Source organism: Perca fluviatilis, chromosome 7, assembly GCF_010015445.1.
Source record: "Perca fluviatilis chromosome 7, GENO_Pfluv_1.0, whole genome shotgun sequence".
Lineage (NCBI taxonomy): Eukaryota > Metazoa > Chordata > Actinopteri > Perciformes > Percidae > Perca > Perca fluviatilis.
In genome coordinates this window covers 19,457,885-19,480,038 of record NC_053118.1, presented here as the reverse complement: position 1 = coordinate 19,480,038, position 22,154 = coordinate 19,457,885, and the positions used below count along the sequence as shown (strand labels likewise).

The 22,154-nt window shown below is 40.8% G+C and overlaps 1 protein-coding gene across 2 annotated transcripts; it reads right to left on the bottom strand.

Moving 5' to 3' along the window:
* Nucleotides 1–2,722: 2,722 nt before the first annotated feature.
* LOC120562733 (rap guanine nucleotide exchange factor 5-like) lies at nt 2,723–20,484 on the bottom strand. 2 transcript variants are annotated; one of them, XM_039806598.1, is made up of 18 exons: nt 19,876–20,484; nt 14,773–14,912; nt 13,992–14,092; nt 9,803–9,881; nt 9,421–9,565; nt 9,233–9,330; nt 7,447–7,477; nt 7,174–7,234; nt 5,855–6,004; nt 5,418–5,515; nt 5,041–5,163; nt 4,740–4,918; nt 4,401–4,491; nt 4,213–4,263; nt 3,855–3,942; nt 3,634–3,698; nt 3,493–3,547; nt 2,723–3,145 (listed from the first exon to the last, which is right to left on the bottom strand). In XM_039806598.1, the coding sequence occupies exons 1-18, from the start codon at nt 20,053–20,055 to the stop codon at nt 3,027–3,029; spliced, it is 1,854 nt and encodes a 617-aa protein (XP_039662532.1). In that variant the 5' UTR covers nt 20,056–20,484; the 3' UTR covers nt 2,723–3,026. The 2 variants fall into 2 exon arrangements, with proteins under 2 accessions (XP_039662532.1, XP_039662533.1); XM_039806599.1 differs by lacking the exons at nt 14,773–14,912; nt 19,876–20,484 and adding an exon at nt 14,233–14,305 and having other exon boundaries at nt 2,724–3,145.
* Nucleotides 20,485–22,154: the final 1,670 nt, after the last annotated feature.

Below are 22,154 nucleotides of genomic sequence, written 5' to 3'. Positions count from 1 at the left end.
CTGCAGGCCTTTGTGTGCTCTTTCTGCCATAAAGTGTCTGTATTACTGAGTATATTAAACAATGACTATAAACTATTCTGCATTTACTGGCCCATTCTTTTTTGTTCAGTTGTTTGTGGTTTCCAAGATGCACTTTTTATCATGACCTTACTGTGAATTATGTCAGTTTGGTCATTGTTAAAAAAACATACACACACACATGGACAGTACAATCCGTCTCCAAATTTACTATAATCTGTACTGCTATCGTTTTATTTGCCATAACCTGGGTTAACCAGACCCTCAAGTACCATTTGCCTGTTTGAATAATTTTTGATTGTCACCACCATATATATATATATATATATATATATATATATATATATATATATATATAAAAATATATATATAATAAAATAACCAAACTCATGATGATGAAAAATATTTTATTGCATGCACAGCTGACACTGGTGGTCAATCCATGGTTTGCCATATCATGCAGACCAGCCAAAACGGTGCGTACAAAAAAAACATGAAATCAAACAGAACTTATAGCAGTAATATTTATAGAACAAATAAATAATTCTGAAATAAATTAATATCTGTATCCAGAATTTCAACATGTACTGTCTATATACAGTATAAATAGAATCAACTTTACATTGTTGATACAAATTAAATTCAAATTAAGATTGATACTGCTAAAAAAAATTCTCTCCATGTTCACTGTGGGCTTTAAAATCCAAAATATACAGATAAAATGTCAAAAATATAATGCAAAATCTCATCTACAACACCTCACAACGCCTACTTAAAATGGCCTAACCTCAGGGCAAAGGTGAGAATTTTCAGTGGGCCAATCTAGACAATAAATACTGTACAGTATCTTCTGTAACTACACTATACAAGTGTATACAGTAGTGTTAATACACACTGTACATAAGCAAATGGCTTCAATTTTTCTTCCTTTATTTCTACGTTTTGTTGTCTGGAAGGTGCTGTAGTACTTATTTTTTGCTATTGCTCTTTACTTGTAGGGAAAGATCACCCAAAAAGCACAATGGAACTTATTTTTCCTCTATACATTAACAGAGGATACAGGAGATACGCTGTAGCTCTGTAACAATGGATTTAACTAGGAAGCAGCTCTCTCAGTGAGACTGTTCAGAAAAAGGGTTATCGTGGGTTGTTGTGAGTCACCATGTCTTTGTTCTTGAAAAGACAAGTTTTTCAAATGCTAATTACTGGTACTCTAAGTACCGTACAGCTAAAGCCGATATCTCTGAACCTCAACAAATCAAACACTATCTGGGTGGCAAGATGCACTGTATTATGTTTTAACCTAAATTTTAAAGACCTGTACAGATGTATCATTATGGGTCTGCTGCTTCTTTTAACTGATTGTCCACAGCTGAACTACATGGAGATCCTTGTGATAAAAAAAAAGAGCAATTAGCATTACCTTGAATTGGGCGTTTTTATGGTATTTGGCACTGACATATGCAGTTATAACTCACAGACAGGACACACAGCTTGTCCCACATACCAAGGGAATTCAGTACACTGTGTATTCTTATCTAATTTCCTGCTCTAATACCATCTCATTGCCTCATGCCTTAATGGTTAAACAATAGAAAACTGTACGGTAAGAGGATTCTGCAATGTAAAAATAGATAATGAACATTTTAAATATTTAACAATCACTTTCAGTATTTCTGTCATCTTGATTCAGCATGTTATGCATTCATTGTGCTGATTTCTTAGTGACTGTATGTCCTACATCTGGAGAAGAGAACATCTGGATTGTGTTGAACTCGGAAGAAAACAGAAATGTGTGTACAATATAGGACTGAAATACTCTTTGGTTAACTGATGAAATAACCCACTGCTGCCAGATCTGTAAACACTGAAAATACAAAAAAAAAGACGTACAGTATCATGAGTTAATCTGCATCTTACTAACTTTATGTGATGTGATTTATGTGGTTAAAAGCTCTGGAAAGGCTAAGTGGTCTTTTTTTGTCAAACATACTGTTTAATTTTTTGTAGCTTGTTTTTTTTTTTTTTAGATGGGAAGCGCTTCACCTGCTAAGCACAAACTCTTATTGCAGGCTGCTGATTCTCCACGAGGGGGAGGTGTTGGGTCATAGAACAGCTCTACACCTGCCAACCTCTGCCATGTGGAAGAAAGTATAGTAGTAGCAGCAGCAGCAATAGGTTTGGACCTGCAGATCTAGCACTTCCACCTTTTTTCTTGAACAAGTCTGAACCGCTGACAATGCAGCACTGTTTTCAGGAGTTTTTGATCAGTGACACTGTTGTAGATCTATGCAAACATGTATGCATTTAAAGGTGCACTAGCTCCTGCATGGTTTCAGCGCAATTTCATTTTTGTCTCAAATCGTAGGCATCTCTCCTTGATCCGCTAGCTGCCTGCCCCCTGAATACACTGAAAAATCCCATTCTCGGGAGACAACACAGGGGTCGTAAACATCAAACAAACACTAGGGGCACAGGCTGTGCACCAAAATACAACAAACCATGTTCCAGCCAATCAACAACTCACGCTACTCAGTCAACTCTGCTCCCATTATGTGCACGCGCACTAACCACCACCCCCTCCCCCAACCATCTTGTCGGTGATTGGCTGGAACATGGTTTGTTGTATTTTGGTGCACAGCCTGTGCCCATATTGTTTGTTTGACGTTTACGACCCCTGTGTTGTCTCCCAAGACCGCTTTTTCACAGTGTATTCAGGGGGCAGGCAGCTAGCGGATCAAGGAGAGATGCCTACAATTTGAGACAAAAAAGAAATTGCGCTGAAACCATGCAGAAACTCATAGTGCACCTTTAAGTTTTTTTCTGCTTATTCCCCGTCTCTGGTGAGAGTTTCCTGATTGGGCGGCTCCCTCCTGTGGTCGGCCAGGATCATGCAGCGTCCTCTGATTGCCGACTGAGTCCTGAGAGATAGGTGAGACAGAGATAAATTGTTCCTTGGCAATCCCACAGTCTGGCTGACACAGTGGGAAGTAAGTTAGAGCTGCTCTCTAAGCACGAGGCTCCAGCCTGTGTGACAGTTCAAACAGAGTCTGCTGATTGTCGATGATATGCAGGTAATCAATGTAGGCTCGCACTTCTGAGCTGCTTTTCTGGGTGATGCCATTACCTGGAGGGAAAGAACATGTTTTATCACCAATCTAAGGCAGCAGCATCAAGGCCTCCTACTGTACAGTATCTGTAAGTTACACATATGGCATGCAGGGATGTTGTTGAGCGTAAAACCAGCCAAAAATAGTTTTTATATCAATAATGATTGTGGACATCATGGTAAGGAGTATCAACATGAAGACAGTGTAGTGTATTCCAAAGTTAACAGATTTTTCCACATATTTGGTTATTTGTCTTGCAAATACTGAAACTACAGCACTGATTATGAGTAGTATTACAAAGTAAACTTAAAAAATTGGTTTATCTCACATCATCAAACAAAGAATGAGTTCTCTGAATACTGACCCATGTGATCTTTCTGACACTGCCGGATGAGACGCACTGTGTCTGCTATCATGTGCTGGAAATAAAGATGGACACAGGCTTCATTAAACATAAACTACTGTATGTTTTCTGTGCAGACGCATAAAGGGTTTGTGAACTCACCAGCTTTTCAAAATTGACCAGATTATCATGAAACGTCTTGTTGCCTTCGTGAATGAACGTAATATCTAAAAACAGATGCACATTTTGTTTTCACCAACAGTTATTTGAGGTAAAATGCCTGGTTTTTACATGTCAAATATGCCTGACAGAAATATGTCACAGCGCTCTCCTCACAGAGTTAGATTAGGTGTGGGGTATTGAAGTGACAATAATGAGCGCACCTTTCAGTAGCAGAGGAGGGAAGGGGATCTTTGGCGCCTTCATCTTCTTGAAGGAGTCCCTGTAGGCCTTGTGGTTCAGCGAGGGATCCTGTGAAGACATTTTTAAAACGAATGAGTGTAATCCTCTGGGGATGAATGTGTGTGTCTAGTGCGTGCATGCTTTGTTAGCTGAATTATGGTAGCATAAGAGACTAATGATCATCTAAAACACCTGATGTTTTGAAATGAAAAACATCTGTTTCACCACATGCACACTGAAGCATGGTTTTTATTCCCTGTTACAGTGGATTATTGTCAGTTTTTTTCATTTCAAAACTGATATATACAGTACGCACTGAGTGCCATGAATTACACTTACTGTAATTGTCTCCAGCTCTGAAAACAGCTTTTTGAATTTCCCAGGAATTTTCTGCAGAGAAAATAACAGGATTTTCTTTTTCAGATACTATGTAGTTTCACATAAAAGATGCCACAGATGAAAAAATAAGAAGAAGAAGAAGAAGAAGAAGAAGAAGAAGAAGAAGAAGAAGAAAAGCACGTCCTTACCTCCCATGTCTGACTGAGGCGGCTAACAGCTGCAGTGTTCAGGCCCATTATAATGGCAAAGAAACAGTTGAGGTTCCTCTGTGCTTTACAGCTATAAAAGACCAATGAAGCAAACAGTTCAGTCTCTTGCCAGGGCACAGCTCAACCGCACAAAGGCAGTTTATTGATCTGCCACTGGAGGGGGCAGCATCCCTATTGTGAGTCTAAACACCCCACCCTAAAGATTTGGGACTGGAATTCTGTAGTGTTGGCCCACAGTGTGAGAAGCTGGCGTGTATCTGGTCTACAATCAATACATCTCTAATCCAAATGCAGAAGAATGTGAGTAAAGCTACTAACTGGGCAGCAATCTTGATGAACTTCTTGATGAGTTGGACCCTTTTGCAGAGCGTTGGGCACAGCAGCACCTCTGTCATCACCCACAGCTGGACTTCATTGAAGCGCTGCAGCAGCAGCTCCAGCGCCACAGTGTGGCTACTGCTACTGTGGCGGCTGAAGGTGAAATAGACGAGTTCTTGCTGTAAAAGAACAACATACGCTCATTAGTTCAGCAGAGCGGGGTTCGCGATGCTAATGACACGTTATCTCGGATGTCTTTTTCAACAGTTTAGACCTTTTTCTTAAAGGTTGTGGGACAAACCTCGTGTATTGAGTCAAAGATGGTCCAGTCAAAGTTGGTGAGAGCAACGGCCACGTCCCATGTGTTTAAACTGAGCATGCGAGCTGTTCTCTGTTGCAGCTCTGAGTTGTCTGTAAATGGGTTCTGAAGAGGGGGAAAAAACAGACACATGACAACATCAGGGATTTAGATTTTCTACAGACATCATACCACCTTGAAAGATTGATATGAACATTCAAAGACATTGTTTTTTTGCATTAGTTATTTCAGGTAAGCAGGTTTTTTTTTTTTTCATAAATTGTACCGACAATGGAATTTTGAAGCTTCTAACATAACATTACTATACTACACCACAACACTTGTAAAGTATGTTTAAGTCGTTGCAGTGATATTCGTACCAGGACTTCACCCAGGTCCTTCCTGCACACATGCAGCCTCCCCACCGGCCGTACAGAATCAGAGAAAACTCTGTCCAGAGGCTGCAGAAGAAGCCTCCCTGCAGGGGAGAAAACATATCACAAACAGCAGAATACCATTAAATATCTGTCAGGCAGTGTGTAAGTAGCTATCAGAAGCAAGAGATTATACTTGCTGTGGCCAGTCACTGATAACAGATACTGACTTATATAACTGGACTGTAAATGTTTCTTCCTTTTAACTGTTGTGACTGGGAAGATATTTAGGTCAGCTCTGTTGATTACAATCTCACATGTCTGGGGTCAATATATAAATCAATGTAGGAAGAAAACTTCAACTATAAAATTTTGTGAGAAATCAAAATGCTATATGATGAATGATATGAAATTACATGATATGAAATATTTTCAATTTCTACCTCCAGGGTAAGTGACGGCCACTAGCACCAGTTCCCTCAGTGGGACATCCATCCTTTCTGCCACGGCCTGCAGCAGCTCCTGGGCCACTACCCCAGTATGGGTCCTCATACTCAGGTACGAGTCCATGGTAATATACACGTGACACAGCACTGTAACAGAGAAAATGTTTCAGTAAGGTACAATATAGAATCCACAGCGCTTACATGAAGTGCAGCTCTGACCATGTTGACATGTTAGGGAGCCCCGGGGCAGAAAATTGCTGCTGGGTCCCCGTTGACCACACATCCCTACCCAAATCCTTCTGTGCATGGTGTGTCCCCAAGTTCCCAATGCACACAGCACACTATTCATTATATGACAAGTAGTCTGGATCAACTGAAGTACATTTCTAGGATAATTCTCATTCTTATGTTCTCAAACTCTGTTCACATCAGGAAACGACAACAAACTTCGAGCTAGCAAGCTTCATGCTGAAAATGGCAAGTTTTAAGGCAGGCCTGGTTGGTTCTTTCGGGGAATGATTGTAAAGATATACAAAGAATATGGTAAGGGCATTTACTATCTAACTGGGACATTTTGGGATCGATTGGTGGGGTTGCTGTGGAAGTACACACAGTGATACAATGGTAAGAGCAAATTATGTTTAACCATGTATCCAGCTAATTCAAATAGCTTACGTTACTGTATTGTGCGAACAGTTAATTTAATATTGTATGTGGTGTTTTCTTCATCAGGTTTTCTAAATTGAAACTATATTATGACACAAGGCCACAAGACTAGCTAATATTGCAGGAAGCGCCTTAAAGTTTTTATTGGTGCAAATTTCCCAGGACATTTTCAAATAATAAAGCTGTTTTGCTATGAGATTTGGTGTGAAACGTTTATTTCCAGACATAGACTATGGCGGGTTATGTAACCATTTAGCACCTTCGACCAAAAAGAAACCAATTAATGAAGTCGCTTGCTGCCATCTCATTAGATTTGTCTTGATGAAGGTAAAGGGTCAGTGGGGACAATTCTTTTGATCGAGAGTAGTTCAAATTAAAATGATTCAAAGTAAGGACTGTGGATTATCCAGAAGCAGAAACCTCTAAGACGGATATCTCCAAACCAAAAAACAGCAGATAATGACATGGCTAGTGAACCTGCCCTTAAAAATAACTCATGACTCAGGAATTTGCATTTCCAAACCTTCTCATTCCTTCCCTGGAAAGAGTTCCATTGTTCTACTGTTCAGAATAAATGTCTCCTCTCGACAGCTTTAGAAACAGCGTATGATGGGAGGAATGTGTGAAGGACGCCATGTTTTACGACTTACCTTCCTTGGTCTCCCTCTGTGTGCCTCTGGAGTGGAGCCCGTTCTCTTTCAGTGCTTTGCTCTGAAAGAAGGGAAATGGTGGATTTTTGACACACATTCACATTGCCTGGGAACAGTGCGGGCATTTCGCTAGAACCACAGAGCAGGAAATGTGAGAACAATTAGCTCCAACACTCAATCTAGTATGTCGATGTGGGTAGTCAGCTTTGTTTAATAAAATTATTTCTGTCTTAGTGTGTTCCAAGAGAACAAACACAAGGTCTTTTCTCTCACCTTTCTTTGAGGGGAATATTCATCCACCGTACTGGAAAAAGGAGAATAAATAAATCAGTAAAGTTATAACTGTACTAATTTTCTTTGGGCTGCAACTATGTCAATTACAAAAACAACATCACCAGTCTATCTAATCTATAAAGTGAATGCACCCATATATAGGCCTACTCCTCTGCAGCATTTCAGTCCATTATTTAAGATCAGTGTCACGGTGAGATGAGAGTGCTTTGTAGATTTTAGACCTTTCAATGTGATCCCTTCATTTAATCACCCTATTCTCATCAGTTAGGCCCAGCTAGCATGATGGATAGCCCTGTGTCCATTATCATCCCTCAGCTTTTACTGGGCTCTGCATCACAATAGGCATGTTGGCACAAAGCCTGCCCTAAGGGATCCCGTCCTTCTGGCCAGCAGCAGTCCTGCACGAATGAAAACCCCACTGTATTTGTCAAAACAGAGCTTGTGATGTAATTCACTCTCTTGCTCCTCAAAACAAAAAAAACAGAGTCAATGAGCTCTGTGAATTACAAAGCGACATGAAGAGAAAGTGCAAGAGAACAAGTGGTGTTTGATTCCGAAGCTTTCAGAATGATATGACTCAAGCTTTCTTTCTTTTGCACAAAGGCCAGATGGAAGTTGATGGGAGCACATGACTAAATGAGTCGTCTTTCTATAAAAAATGACACCTTTTAGCTTTTCACTCTGCTGCAGATTGCCACAAAGCAGTCAACCCTGTCCTCCCCTGGGGTGTGCCTGATTGTAAAAATGCTCATAAATAGTAGAGTATGTCAGTTAGTAACACCCTCAAAAAGTCCACTGCTTTAAAGGAGTGGGTGATGTGGATCTCCCTCCCTGCATATAAACATGAATAAAGCAGGCCCAGATAATGGGAGCAGAGTCAGGTTGAATTATCTGCACTGGTTTGTAAGGGGCGGCAGGTTGGGGAATCCCCAGGGAGAAGATCTGATTGGAGGCTGTGGTTGAGGGAGGGGAAGGCGGACACGGGTGTGGCACTGTGTCTGGCGAGACACAATGTGCTGCTTATTTTGATCAAACCGAGAAAACACTTCCTCTTTAACCACCACAATATTCAAGACTCAGTCAGATGTCAAATAAAGATATCTGTTTGATTGAAAGGTATATTTTTTATGTACAGTACATCAGTTATGCACACGTGTATTACGTAAGGGATAATGTAGAGCGAGCCAGTCATCATTGCGAATTAGAACGAAAGGGTAATGCAGGAGGGGTCTTCCATCAAAGGGTTCAATGTACAAGAATCACATGTCTATTCGCAAATAGTTTAAAAAGCTGAGACTCCTTTTCCAATGTTCTATGTACTGTACTGTAAATTTGCATGTATGGATGCACACACATAAGCAAACTTGTGTCCATGTGAGTGTGTATACATGATGTGCGTATGTGCGCAAATTACTGTATTTCCTCAATTTTGGAGATTCAACACGAAGAGCTCCATGACCTTCATATTTCCGTGCAAAACAACCCAGAACACTGCAATTACTCTTCCGTCTCTGAATGCATTCATTGACGAGAGGCTAAATAAAGGCACCAAGCAGAGAAGCAGCTCTTTCTTTGCACTCAGAGACCAGCTAGTGTCTCTGCTTCTTTTCAGGCCTCCATCAGTCATACTCACTGTTGTACACACCCAGATTTGATATCAATCAATACATCAATTTTTTTCATTTTATAGATAATTTACATAAGGGCTTATTTAATTACCCTGGTGACTTGTAATGACAAAGTAGGTTATCATATGGTCACTCACTGTCTGCGATGCAGCTGGTACAGTTTCTGCAGTTCCCTCACATCCGTCTCCAGGGCTGGGTGCTCATAGAGATCATCCAATATGTAACGGTACAAACTCTGAAAGGAAATGTCAATTTTCATTTCTCCCATATTAAGATCACCTCACACCCAGTTTCCACCCTTTCCGTTGTACATCATATTCCCTACCTTCATAAACAGTTTGACATGCTCGTCTTCCCTCAGGAAGTCTTTGCACAGGGCCATCCACTGTGACACCAGGTGCAGGACTTTTTGTTTCCTTTCCAGTGCCTCTTTCCTGTCCTCTTTCCCTCTGTATCGCTTGGTGCAATAGGTGGGATTCGGTTAAGGCTTCAGCACAGATGGAGAGAGAGATCTATTTGCTGACATCAAATGTAGCATACAATGAAGCATGAAAAAAAGCCAGTGTGTAATGCTGATTTAAGGACAGGCAGCAAGATGAACACAGTTGAGTGAAATGGAGCTGTTTTGACTCAGTAAAGCAGTTATGTTTTTGTATAAAACATCTATGTGTGAATCTTTGTTATAATGTTGCTGTGTTCAAGGATATTGTCCCAGCAGAGCTTGACATAAATCACTGGTTGACATGAACACTGGGTAGGTCAGCAGAAAATCATCCAGAAGTGTATCTGCAAAGAGAAACACATTATTGACAATAGACAAAAGATGGTACAGTTTATAGTAATACAACTTTTAAAATAGTTCAACTGTGTGGCCGGTTAGCTCAGTTGGTAGAGCAGGCAAACATACAGCATATAGAGGTTTATTCCTTGATGCAGAAGGTCCAGGGTTTGAGTCTGACCTGTGATGGTTTCCAGCATGTCTTCCCCCTCTCTCTCTCCCCTTTCATGTCTGAGTTGTCCTATCCTTAAAGGTGGAAATACCCATAAAAAAATACACTACTCCTAGTTTCATGGATTTATAAAGTCTACAAGATATATCACAGAAGAGCTTACATGTTAAAATTAGGTGCAGCCTCATTAGTTTGTACTATGTTACAGGATGCTGGAGGGCGAGGTACACCAGTGGTCTTGACAACTGTATGATTAATGTTTGCTGAGTTGCACATACAGTAGGCCTGTACTTTTAATTGAGATGGCAGCTCGGTTTCAGCTTTTCCTATTCCTTCTTAATAACACCAGAAGCAGAACTCAAATATCGGTTAACAAGCACTAAGCAGAGACATTTCAGAGGAGAGCATAATATGAAAGACTATTCAATGGCACATTATTCTTATTGTCAGTATTAGATAACCGCTTGTGCTGAAACCACTGAGGATTCTTCTGTTCCATTTTGCTCCGACAAGTTCAAACAAGCCTTATCGTCAATCTCACACATTTGCCATTGCAGGCTGTATCAGTACAGAAAAGCCAATAATGTGTCAGTTGACTCACTGACTCAATTCTTTTTTTATTGTGATTATCTTGCAAACAGAAAAAAAAAGTAATCTGGTATTGCTTAGCCATCATCCTAATGTGTTTACAAGCAGCATTTTCTGCCACTGTATCCTTGTGTGAATTCTTCCCAAGGTTACACATGGGTAAATGTTTCTGTAAATGGATTAAATCCAAGCTGGCCAAATTGATCACCAGCTCACTTTGACAAGTTCCCGTAACATGAAATGTACAGTCTACATCATAACACTTCATTTTTAACCATGATAAACTAAGACTAAACAACACTCCTTTTATGTCATCATTTTTTTGTTTTGTTTCATTGCGTACAAAGTCCCTTTCTCCTAGAATCTCTCATTAAAATTTAAGTAATTAATCGCCGGACATTATAAAAAGCTGTAAAAGTGTGTTTCATACATTGACATAAAAGCCACTGAAATACATTACCAAGGCGTAAAGAGAAAGAGAAAAGCTTTACAAATGCTATTAGGGCCAACCTCCTCCCAAGCCCTCTGTAAGTGTGCCTCATAGCCAGAATTGTAAATTTTCCTCTTTAATTTCACACTAGCTTCCCAGGGCCTTTGTGTGCGTTCTGGTCCACGGGACTCCCTGACATCATTATGTTAATCCGTGCAGAGCAGCTGTGGATGCATCACCCACTGCTTATGAGAGGTTACACACTCTATACACACGTAGCTCCCATAACAGAGTACAGTAACACACCTGAACACAAAGCCAGAAAAACGTCACCTGCCCCCCATACTGTGCTGTTCCGCTACACACACATTCACCATGCACTCCTCACTCACACTGCTGTGTATTTGTGTCTTTTCTCCAAGCTATTTTAACTGAACCACTTTCTCATGAGTAACATCTTACATACCACTCCCCAGGCTTTACAGTGCAAGTTTTTTGAAGTTGGAAAAACAGTATACATATTTAATTCCATGACCTAAAGTCATATTCTCAAGTTTTTCTTGGTAACACAGCACAAAAAAGCAGGGGAACGTCCTGCAGAGAAGATTTAATCCAAACAGTTTGGCAGAGGATGTGTTCGCCTCGCTGACCCAGACACATTAATGCATTCATTGTGCATATATATAAATAACATTTAACAGTCTGTTGGGCTGATTTGTGAATCCTACACATCACAACATTTTTCTTTAAAATGTTCAGTTACCATCAGTAGTTGGCCTGGATCAGAGAAGTGAATGTAGGATGTAGAGAAATCAGAGAATACTGCTTTCTGGCACCCGAGCCCAAATCTATTTATGTATATTTACCTTTCAGATGAAATGCAGAATGAATTCATTGATCTAGATTGTCAATCTCCTGTGAAATCAATCAGACTGTCAATCCACCTGCCAATCCTTTTTGCATTTGAATAAGTGTTCGTAAAATTGTTCTATGCCGCCTTTGAAATAAGCATGTTAATGTGTCACTTACTGGCTCAGTAAGCACCAGAAGACAGCCTCTTGGTGTAAAAGCCTTAAATGATAATGCAAGTCTTATCTGGTCACTAAATGTGATGTTTTCTTCACCATCTCAGCACATAGAGCTGGAACATCCTCTCATTAAAAACACAAATGTTCCATTACATGTTTTTCAGAGCTGACAGTGTTCAAAATCAATAGCTGCACTCAGAGATTGGGCACAGAAGGCAACACTGAACACTTGTTAATGCTAACCACAATGCTAGCCCGCAGAAGGAAACGCTAGCATATAAGAGCTCACTGTATAGACTATTGCATTGGTCCATGTTTTCTTTTCCTCAAACATGCCTGTGGTGCTTCCAGAAAAGTGCCATCTCTTGCAGAAAGCTCCTCTGCATTCTTAATGTTGTGTACTGAATATAGATGGAAGCATGTGTGACCATGATGAGATGAAATTGCCTTTCTAATGTGCTGTACAGCATGTAAGTCATAAACACAACATCAATAACCCGCTGCAACCATCAGTCATGTTGCTGCACAGTCTCTCTGAGCCATCCTTGAGAGGAAGACCAAACATGGCAGCTTGGTGGATGTTCAAATAAATCTCTTTTGATGAAATCAAGGATCTCGTGTTATCATGCTTCTGATGAGCTAAACCCCCAAGGGCACTAGCACTAGAGCGTGGGAGCTCCAGTATCCACACAGAGAGAGCCAAGGCCAGCAGGAGTGAGACTATGAAACATTACTGAGTGCAGATTAATTGCTCTTCCGGTTCCGTTCTCTTTCTTTCTTTTTCCCTCAGGTCTCTGGCTCTTTGACCCTGCACTCAGCGACCAGCTCTGGTCCACAGCTCCCTATGGAGGCTTCCCTTCAATATACTCATTGCAAGGTGAGCTAATAGCGAATGAGTCATCAACAACACCCTGCTTACCGAACCCATAGGATATTATTTAAAAGATTTAAAAGGAATGATGTCTTTCCCACGTACCTGCTAATTTAGCTCCATGTTTCACTTCACATCAATATTAAATACTCAATTTTAGCAATAAAATATGGGATTCAACATAAACATAACTAAACATAACCTGTGCATGTAAAATGCACCATCTTCCAACTGCAGGCACATCTCCCCAGAGGACATTTAGATCAATTTCATTCACTTCCTCATCAGAATGAGCAATGATCTCTGGTATGGGGTTACCCTGCCTCTATCTCCATCTCCAAGGAAAAAATCTGCATCCCCTTTTTCTTCCCTCCTTGTTTCCCCTTTTCTCCACTCTACAGTCTTTCTCTCCAGTATTTTTCCCCTGCTTGTCTGACTGTACTACAGCTCTCAATCATCATATTTCCAGCTCAATCAATGGGAGTATCCTCTGCCTTGTAAACAGTGTCACATTGTCATGTACCTGCTGGGATGAGAGGAAATGTGTTTATTTGTCATCGCTGTGAGGCTGGACTGCATGCCACGCAGTTCGAAACGGCAGTACTCAAAAGATATGACCATTGTTTATCTCTGTCAAAGGCTTTTAAATGGCTCAAACTTAGAGCCATTCTGGGAATGATAGCACATGATTAGCCCAGTATTAGCCCAGAGGGGGCTGCTGTCCCAGCTCCTCTGCGAGAGAGAGGGGTGGGGAGAGCGTGAAATTAAAAGTAAAGGGAGTTATTTCTGTTGCTTCCTTTCTATCTATCTTTCACAAACACACAGACATATCAGTGGACCTATATCAGCACACATCCTTAAATATACTATAGTCATGAAGTTGTCTAGGTACCATCCACCAACTAAATATATTTTTCATTTTTATGCTCTCTAAAATATAAGAAAATGCTTATTCACACACTGACAAAACACATAAAGGACAACAGGGATGAGAAAGGTGTTTCAGGAATTTAAAGTAAGCATGCTGACCTGACTCTTTGCCCTGTGTTGTCCCCTGATCGTCATCTAGTGTCAGGTCATTCAGCAAGTGCTCCAGGATCTTCTCCGGGGTCCCTGATACCACCACGTACCTGTCAGACACAACAGAGTCAGTGGACGAGTCTTCCTCGATAGAGGACAGAGAGCGGCTGCTGCTCCATTCCTCCTCTCCCTCTGTCCCCTCATCATCTATGTAGCGAAAGTAGGGGACGTCAAAGGTGGGCATGGTCACCGGCTCTGCCCGGCTGGTGCTGTCGCTGCTGCTCTCCTCGGAGCCCTCCTCGTCATCCCCGTCCTCCTCCTGCTCCACCAAGGCAGCATGCAGCAGCCTGCCCTGCTCCTGTCGCAGGTTCGGGGGCTGTGGCCGAGATCCCATCCTTGCAGAGTCCCTGTGCCCTCACACCGGCAACGTTGCCGTGGTTACTGCTGCCCCTTTTACCCATCCATCCATCCACCTGCAGCTGCCACAGCCCGCAGACCACTGCTATCTATCCCTCAAGCACACTGAGGTATTCCGGTATGTTCACGGCTGAAAAGGCTCCTGAATGACTTGAATGGGAAGGCAGCCAGCAGAGCTCTGCCTCACAGTCCCATGCTGCTTACTTATATGTATTTAATGCAGTCATATATGTGTTGGGAGTTGTGATGTAAGCATGCCTGCGTGAGTGAGTGAGTGAGTGAGTGAGTGTGTGATCCAGAGAGACAGAGAGGGAGAGAAGCAGATAGTGAGGGAGGGAGGGAATCAAGGAAGGAAGGGAGTGGAGAGGCTTACCTCCTGTTCCTAGCCTCCTCTCTCCCTCCTCCCCTCGCAGATGCAGAGAGGGCTGGCTGCTCTGACGATATTCTCTGGAGAACCAGCACATCGTGGCCCCTCTCCCTCAGACACACGCGGGCTGCCTCGTCACTCTGGGGCTGGACAGAGAAAGAAGGGGGGGGAGGGAGGGATGTGTGTGTTATCACCAAGGAGATTCCCCTGTATTTTCACCCACTCGCACAAATCACCACTGATTTCCATCATAATACTCTGACAAAGCCAGCACTGTAAATGAAAGAGAATTTCCATATATCATTATTCAGTCCTTATCGGTGGAGCCCATTCAGGGATTAACATAAAAGACTCGCACAAATTTTAATTACCAATTCCAATGTAGAGCCTATTAAATTATGGGTGGTGTCTAGAGACAATCTGTTTTCAAGCTGTCATAGGGTTAAACTCAGTATGCACCAACAATGGTTCATTGGTTCAGAGTTTAGTTTAAAATCACATGGTAAGTCCTTGTCTTATGACCACCATGAGGTGTTTTAAGAAATTCATCCTCAAATTGCTTACGGTCTCCTACTCCCTCTGTTTAACTCTCTCTCTCTCTTCATCACACAGTCACACAGTGATCACCATGTTATCAATCAAAGCCTCAGTGAAAGACACTAAAATCTTCTCTATCCCACTTACTCTATCAACAAATTTTAATTTTAAATGAATAACCCTTTCAACTGATCAGTTATTTGACTAATCTACTAGTCCCAAAAGGGGTATCCACAGTATGTGTTTAAAATATTTTTTCCATCATATTTGTTACAGCATATTAAAAGACAATTCCGAGCAAATATAATCAGGGATGTGAAGTACATCCACCCACTTTGAGTCCCATATGCATATTGTAGTTTGATGGATATGATGCTATACATCACTGGTCAACCTGGACATTCCCAAACTTTTCAATAAGAGGTACCTAAATTTAACTTTTGTAGCCCTACATTTCTGCTGTCTGCCTCCTCACCCACACCCATTCCAGTGACAACATCACCCCCATCCTCCAGAATCTCCACTGGCTCCCTGTTCCCCAATGCATCACAAAGCCCCTCCATAACCAGGCCCCTTCCTAACTCACAGACTTGCTCCACCACCCCAATCACCAACGTAACCTCCGCTTCTCCAGCACAAACCTCGTCTCCCCACCACTCAGGACCAAGCCCCGTACCTGGGGTGACAGAGCTTTCACCATCGCACCTCCCTCCCTCGGGAACTCCCTACCTAAACACATCTGTGACTGTACTGACTTGGACACATTCACTTATCTAAACCTACCTCTTTTGATTTGCATTCAGCCTCTATTTCACCCGCTGTTATTTGCTGGTTTTATTGTTTCGGTTGCTTTTTATATGCTTGTTTTTTATGTGTCTGTTTTTATTGCTTCATTTGTTTTAAATGTGCTTAATGTACTGGTAATAATAATAATAATAATAATAATAATAATAATAATAATCATAAAGTGTCTTTGAGTACCTTAAAAAGTTACTATTAGTAACTTTTATTTTTTTTGAATGGCTTGTTGCAGCATCATTGAAGTATACAGATGGCTGTTAGCTGCTTGACAATGGAGGGTCTGGATCAGAGATATTGGTCTTAATGAGTAGTTCACTGTATAGTGCACACACACGCATCCTGCATCAGCTACACCCCCCCCTCTTCACCCCCACTCTCTTCAGCCATCAGTCAATGCAACACAAGCCTCTGTGCATGCAATTAGCCAGGTAGACAGTCTGGAAGTGGTTGCAGTTTTCTTCCCTAATTGCCTTTTGCAGAGAAGCATCCAGGACCCTTCAGCTAAGCATGACTTCCTGGCACATTACCAATTATCTGTGATCTGTGGACATTATGCATAAACAGACTACTGTAGCTGCACAACCAACACATACACAGATGAATGCATTAACACAACACGCAAACACAAGCACATACAATAGCTCATACAACTGCTCATACAACAAAGACACACAACTGTGTCCATCAGTGGGTGAGCCACATTTTTAGCATTAACATTAAACAGTCTGGCAGTGACATCTATAAACGGCAGAGACCTTTTCAAAGCCTCAGAAAGGACCATTAATGGCAATGTTTGCTAGTAGTTTCTTCAGTGCTGTGATTCATGACTCTAAGTGAAGTTTAGATGAATAAATGTCTGTTAAAGTGTCAACTTCTGAATTTATTTGTTCTCTATCACACGCATGTCTATCTTTTTTTTGTAGGCCTACTTACGGGTGTGTCCTGTGTAGCAGACTGTATTATCCTGTCACAGGACAACAGTATGGCATAAGGTTAGGGGCGTGACGAAAAGAAAAGAACTAGAAAATTCCCAGAAAAGGAAAGCTGTGCTGATTAGCTTCCTGGTTCTTGGGGGAAAAGACACTGGTGGTTCTATCTTTATCAAGACATGACGTACACTGTGTGCTCTTCAAAGTATGCTGTTTTTGTCCCACTAAGTACAACAAAGTTGAATTCTTGACTATAATTAACAGTGTCTCAGTGTACTGTTTACGGTTCAAACAAACAAACACTTTCCTCACAATGAATTATTGATTGTGCAGCTGCAGGCCACTACTCAGTGTGCACTGGGCGTTGTGGTTACCAATTTCCCACTAAAACACAATCAGACCTTTAGAGTGGATGCTTATAATGAGACCGAGTGCCGGGGCCACACAGTTCCTACCCTAGGCTGGAGGTGACCTCTACTCACAGCTACCACCAAAGTCCTCCCAACATGGACACCGTCAGCAGAAGAGTAAACACTACTTATCAGGCCTCTGCACAAAGCCATGTCCCGCCAAATGGTTTACTGTCTCTTTCAGGGTTCCAGATGCATTCCTCTGACTGGAGGGACACTTTCTGTCTGCATGTCTGTGTGCTGTTGCATCAGGCGCGCATGGTATGAAACACTTGAAGGGACCTGGAAGGTGTCAGGTAAGACAGTGTACAGATTTGGCCTAAATTCCTCTTAAGGAATAGCGTGGATCATACAATTCAATTCAATTTTATTTATAGTGTCAAATCCTAACAAGAGTTATCTCAAGACACTTTACAGATAGAGTAGGTCTAGACCACACTCTATAATTTACAAAGACCCAGTAATTCCATATAGAATGGTAAGATCAGGAGGAAGAATAAGACCAAAGATTCATGCATTATGTTGTTTTCAAAGAACCCTTTGATGCAAATGCACTTTATTATCTCCAATATTAATTAGCTGAAATCCCTGCGTCAATCTCTGATAATATACTGTAAACAAGAATATGTGCATGTAAACATATTTGAACATCAGCTCTGTATGCTTCATGCATTGGCAGAGAACAGCAGCTCTATGTTCAGATAGACAGAGATAAGGAAAATAAAGTTGATGAAATAATGTTATGTAAGGTGTAAGAAAAGTGTAAAACACAACCGATGATCATGCACAACTATCCCTAAATAATTCAAAACAGCGGAGATGTAATAGGACAAAAGAACAAGTGTTTCGTCAAACTTTAAACTATAACATATCAAATGGGTTTTTATAGCAAAATGAATTATCTATGAACAGTTCGATTTTTTCTTTTTTCCAAATTTAAGGAGATTGCATAACATTCATGATGTCCCTGTGCCAGAATCTCACACATTTTCACAGGCGTGCAGTCTACTGTATATTAAGCATCCACCAGCTGGGATTTAGCTCTTTGATGTCTACGCTTAGATATTTGTATAAATCAAATGTAATACAGTATGTCCATTTTTCCATCATATTTGTCATTTTTGGATTACGTTAAACCATTCTACAATCTAGAAACAGATAAGCTCACATAATCTTAATATTTAATGTCAAGTATTAAATAAAAGGTCAGTATATCTGGCCATTACCGAAAGGATTACATAAATGACGTGCACATGTGCCATTGGAATACTTATTTTGAAATCACAATATGAGAAACTTTGCACAATGCATGTTACTAAAACAGCAAAGGTAAAACAGATTGGTGTATCACCCAGCACTAACATCTGATTATACGCAGATTGGCAGTGGCTTGGTGCAGACGAAAGGTCATTATATTGAATAACAACATTGATAAGGAGATCTTGTGTTTTCAGAAAAGGTCAGAGAACTGATGCACTGGAATCCACCCTAAAACCATACAATGTCTTGGCATGGTGGTGTGGCCACTTGCGTCAACTTTTCCTGCCATTGTTGCTCAGGTCAGCACACAGATACAGCTGGCAGGAAGGGAGAAGCTGAGCCCACCATGAGGTCAGCCAATCAGACGTCTCCTACGCAGCCAACTGGCAGGTGATGTAATGTTTTAAAAAAGTGTGCAGGCAAAACTGAACACTCAGTACCTGCACTTAAGTTTTCAAGGATGCTGCCATACTGATAGAGACCAACTGTACTCTAAATGTATGTGACGTTTCTGTAATGACATTGTGGCTGTAAATAGACCTAGCTGATGTTGAAATGAATGGATACAGTGCATTTTTTATGCATCTGATCGCAATGCACTCTTCAATGTACTGTTATGAAATTTCTTTTGCAGCAGTCTAGAAACTTTTTTGGTATATTGAATTGAAGAGAGCTTTTTTGCAGTCTGGGAATAATCTTAATGACAACATTCATCTTCAGAGAAAGCAGAGGCACTATGAAATGTATGGAGGCCAATAAAAACAGTCAACAAATTAAAAGCGGTTTGATGGATGGAACACTGCAGGGAGTGTGATAAATGATGCTTAGACACAAAGATCACAGAACACCAGCATAGAACACAGTATAGCTCAGAGTAAAGTGGACTAATGTTCTAGAACTGAATATTCAAGGATAAAGTATGACAATTGAGTAGGGTTCATGATGACATAAAAATGACTATCTCATAAGCAGCTTTATGTTTTGTTTTTCTGTCACAAGCCCAAAGCTAGCTGTTCAGGGAAATGCATCAAGGAGTATAGCATTTCACACTGAAGCTGTGGTTCTATATCTGGATATTTACGAATATAGTTAGGAGGATAGTAAAAAAAAAAAAAAAAAGTTGCATATAAAAGTGAATGTTCTGACTGTAGCAGTGCTGTTTTGTATCTCACCTCACTTGTCCTCTCTGGGCCCTTGCTGTGGGTCTGCAGGAAGCGGCAGCCATCCTTGGCCAATTTCTGGACCATCTCCAGTCTGGACAGGTCCTCCTTGTCATGCAGGATACACATGCTGCCCTGCTGCAGCACAGGTGGCACAGAGAACATGTACCTCAGGCCACAGTCCCACGACATCACCGGCTCACCTACTACTGGCTGTCCACCAGGTAAAAGAGCAGGACTCCTGCCTGTGAGCTCACAATACTCTCAAAAAAGGTGTAAGAGGAAGTGAGCAGCTCAAAAATGAATGTATGTACTGTATGTGTTTCTGCTTATGTTGTCCAGGTGAGATACAGAGTCTACACTGCAGCCAAAGTAGTACATCCCAGTCGTCGTATGCCTTGGTCAGCGCTGTAGCAGAGACGCACACACACGCAAAAAAGACTTCACCAGTTGGACTCCAGGTATCTCTCTGTCCTTGGCTTTACTGAGAGTGAGTGACAAACTCCCTCTCCCTCTCCTCTCTCTGTCCTTCCCTTGCTTTTCACCACTGGAGAGGGGAGTGAGTTAGGAACACAGTGGTTTCAGGAAACATCTGGTGAGCCGGACAGCCCCAAAAAGGAAGTTTCAAAATCTCCCGAAAGCAGGAGAGAGCCTAGATTCAGGACTGGGCAGGGTACATTACACTATAAGGTCAAACACTTGTTAGGGTGGAGATGTTTGATGTAAGTGGAGGTTTAAGGTCATTCAGGCACAAGCAGTAAAACAAGACTTAACTGTTCTGTTTTCATTCTGAATGAATAAAATACAGGAAATGATCTGAGAAGCAGCTCTGAGAGTATAGCATACACATGTCAATTTTCGTAACCGATTACGAATGTGAATTGATTATCTAAGGATTTTGGACTGTTGGTCAGACAAAACAGTAATCTAAAGACATATAATTGTGCTGGGAAATATGAAAAATATGATGAATCAACTATTTGTAGATTTAGGGCTTAATCTATCTAATTTCTTTTGTTGATCAAATAACCAATTAATTGACAGACTGTTTGATTATAATAACTACAAAACTTAATCTGAGTGTAGCCCTAATACCAGCTTTTTTTCTTCTAAATAAGCTAAAGCATTAAAGGTACCCTGGAGTTTTTATGCCCAGTGGTGCTGTAGAGCAAAGCTTTGTTGAGCTGTCCTGTTGTATCTTGTCTTCCACGAGCACAATGTGTCTGTTTTTATTAAAGATCACCGACTTGTCAGACACTAATTAAATGAAGCTTGTCAGTTGCTTAACATAGTTACAGAAACACAAGCATTTGACCAAGATAAAGCAAGGACATTAATCCTTCCTCTAAACACTTTATCTATTAGCGTTATATCTCTTTCCCCTCTGTCAGCAGTGTGATGCTTGACTGGGTCCTTCCAAAGCCATCCAATTGTGCTGCTGTTCCAAACTGCTGATAAAGCAAACTGCAGAATGAGAAAAGGTCTCTTCTCTCTTGGTGGTGTTTCTCTTTCATGTGAGGTTGAGATCCATAATTCCACTGTGCTCTTTTGTTCTTTCAAAGTAACTGATTGGGAAGATGCCCATTGCCCTTATATATATATATATATATATATATATATATATATGTTTATATATCATATACCATATCAGCCTTTTTCTGCATGACTTTAGTTTAATAATTTTATCCTTCAATTCTTTATTGGCAATTGTTCATTACAGCCGGGCTCTACAGTGCTGCTCATGAGTATAGGAACCCATGCTAAAGTTGACTAAAAAGAGGAATAAAAAAATTTATCTTAATGCCTTAATTAACAAAAATGAGGAAAAATTCAATCTTTAAGGACACCAATTTTCTTTGTGAATGAATAATGTATCATAAATAAATAAATGTTCTTCCTTAAAATACAGGGGGCATAAGTATACACACCCCTATGTTAAATTCCCATAGAGGCAGGCAGATTTTTTATTTTTAAAGGCCAGTTATTTCATGGATCCAGGATACTATGCATCCTGATTAAGTTCCCTTGGCATTTGGAATTAAAATAGCCCCATATCATCACATACCCTTCACCATACCTAGAGAATTGGCATGGTTTTATTTTAGTTAGCCTAATACCTGGTTTTATCTGCATTAAGAGATGATTTTATCGAAAGTACCCCATGCCAATCTCTAGGTATGGTGAAGGGCATGTGATGATATGGGGCTATTTTAATTCCAAAGGCCAAGGGAACTTAATCAGGATGCATAGTATAATAAGTAATAATAATTATAGTATTAGCAGAGGTTCCT

Bases quoted from the DNA above. Each gene is read 5' to 3' on its own strand.
- LOC120562733 (XM_039806598.1), bottom strand. From the start codon at position 20,055: ATGTCGTGGGACTGTGGCCTGAGGTACATGTTCTCTGTGCCACCTGTG. The intron at 9,882-13,991 runs GTCAGCATGCTT...TTCTCTTTGCAG, and splicing joins AACACAGGGCAAAGAGTCAG to ATACACTTCTGGATGATTTT. The intron at 7,235-7,446 runs GTGAGAGAAAAG...CCCTTCTTTCAG, and splicing joins AATATTCCCCTCAAAGAAAG to AGCAAAGCACTGAAAGAGAA.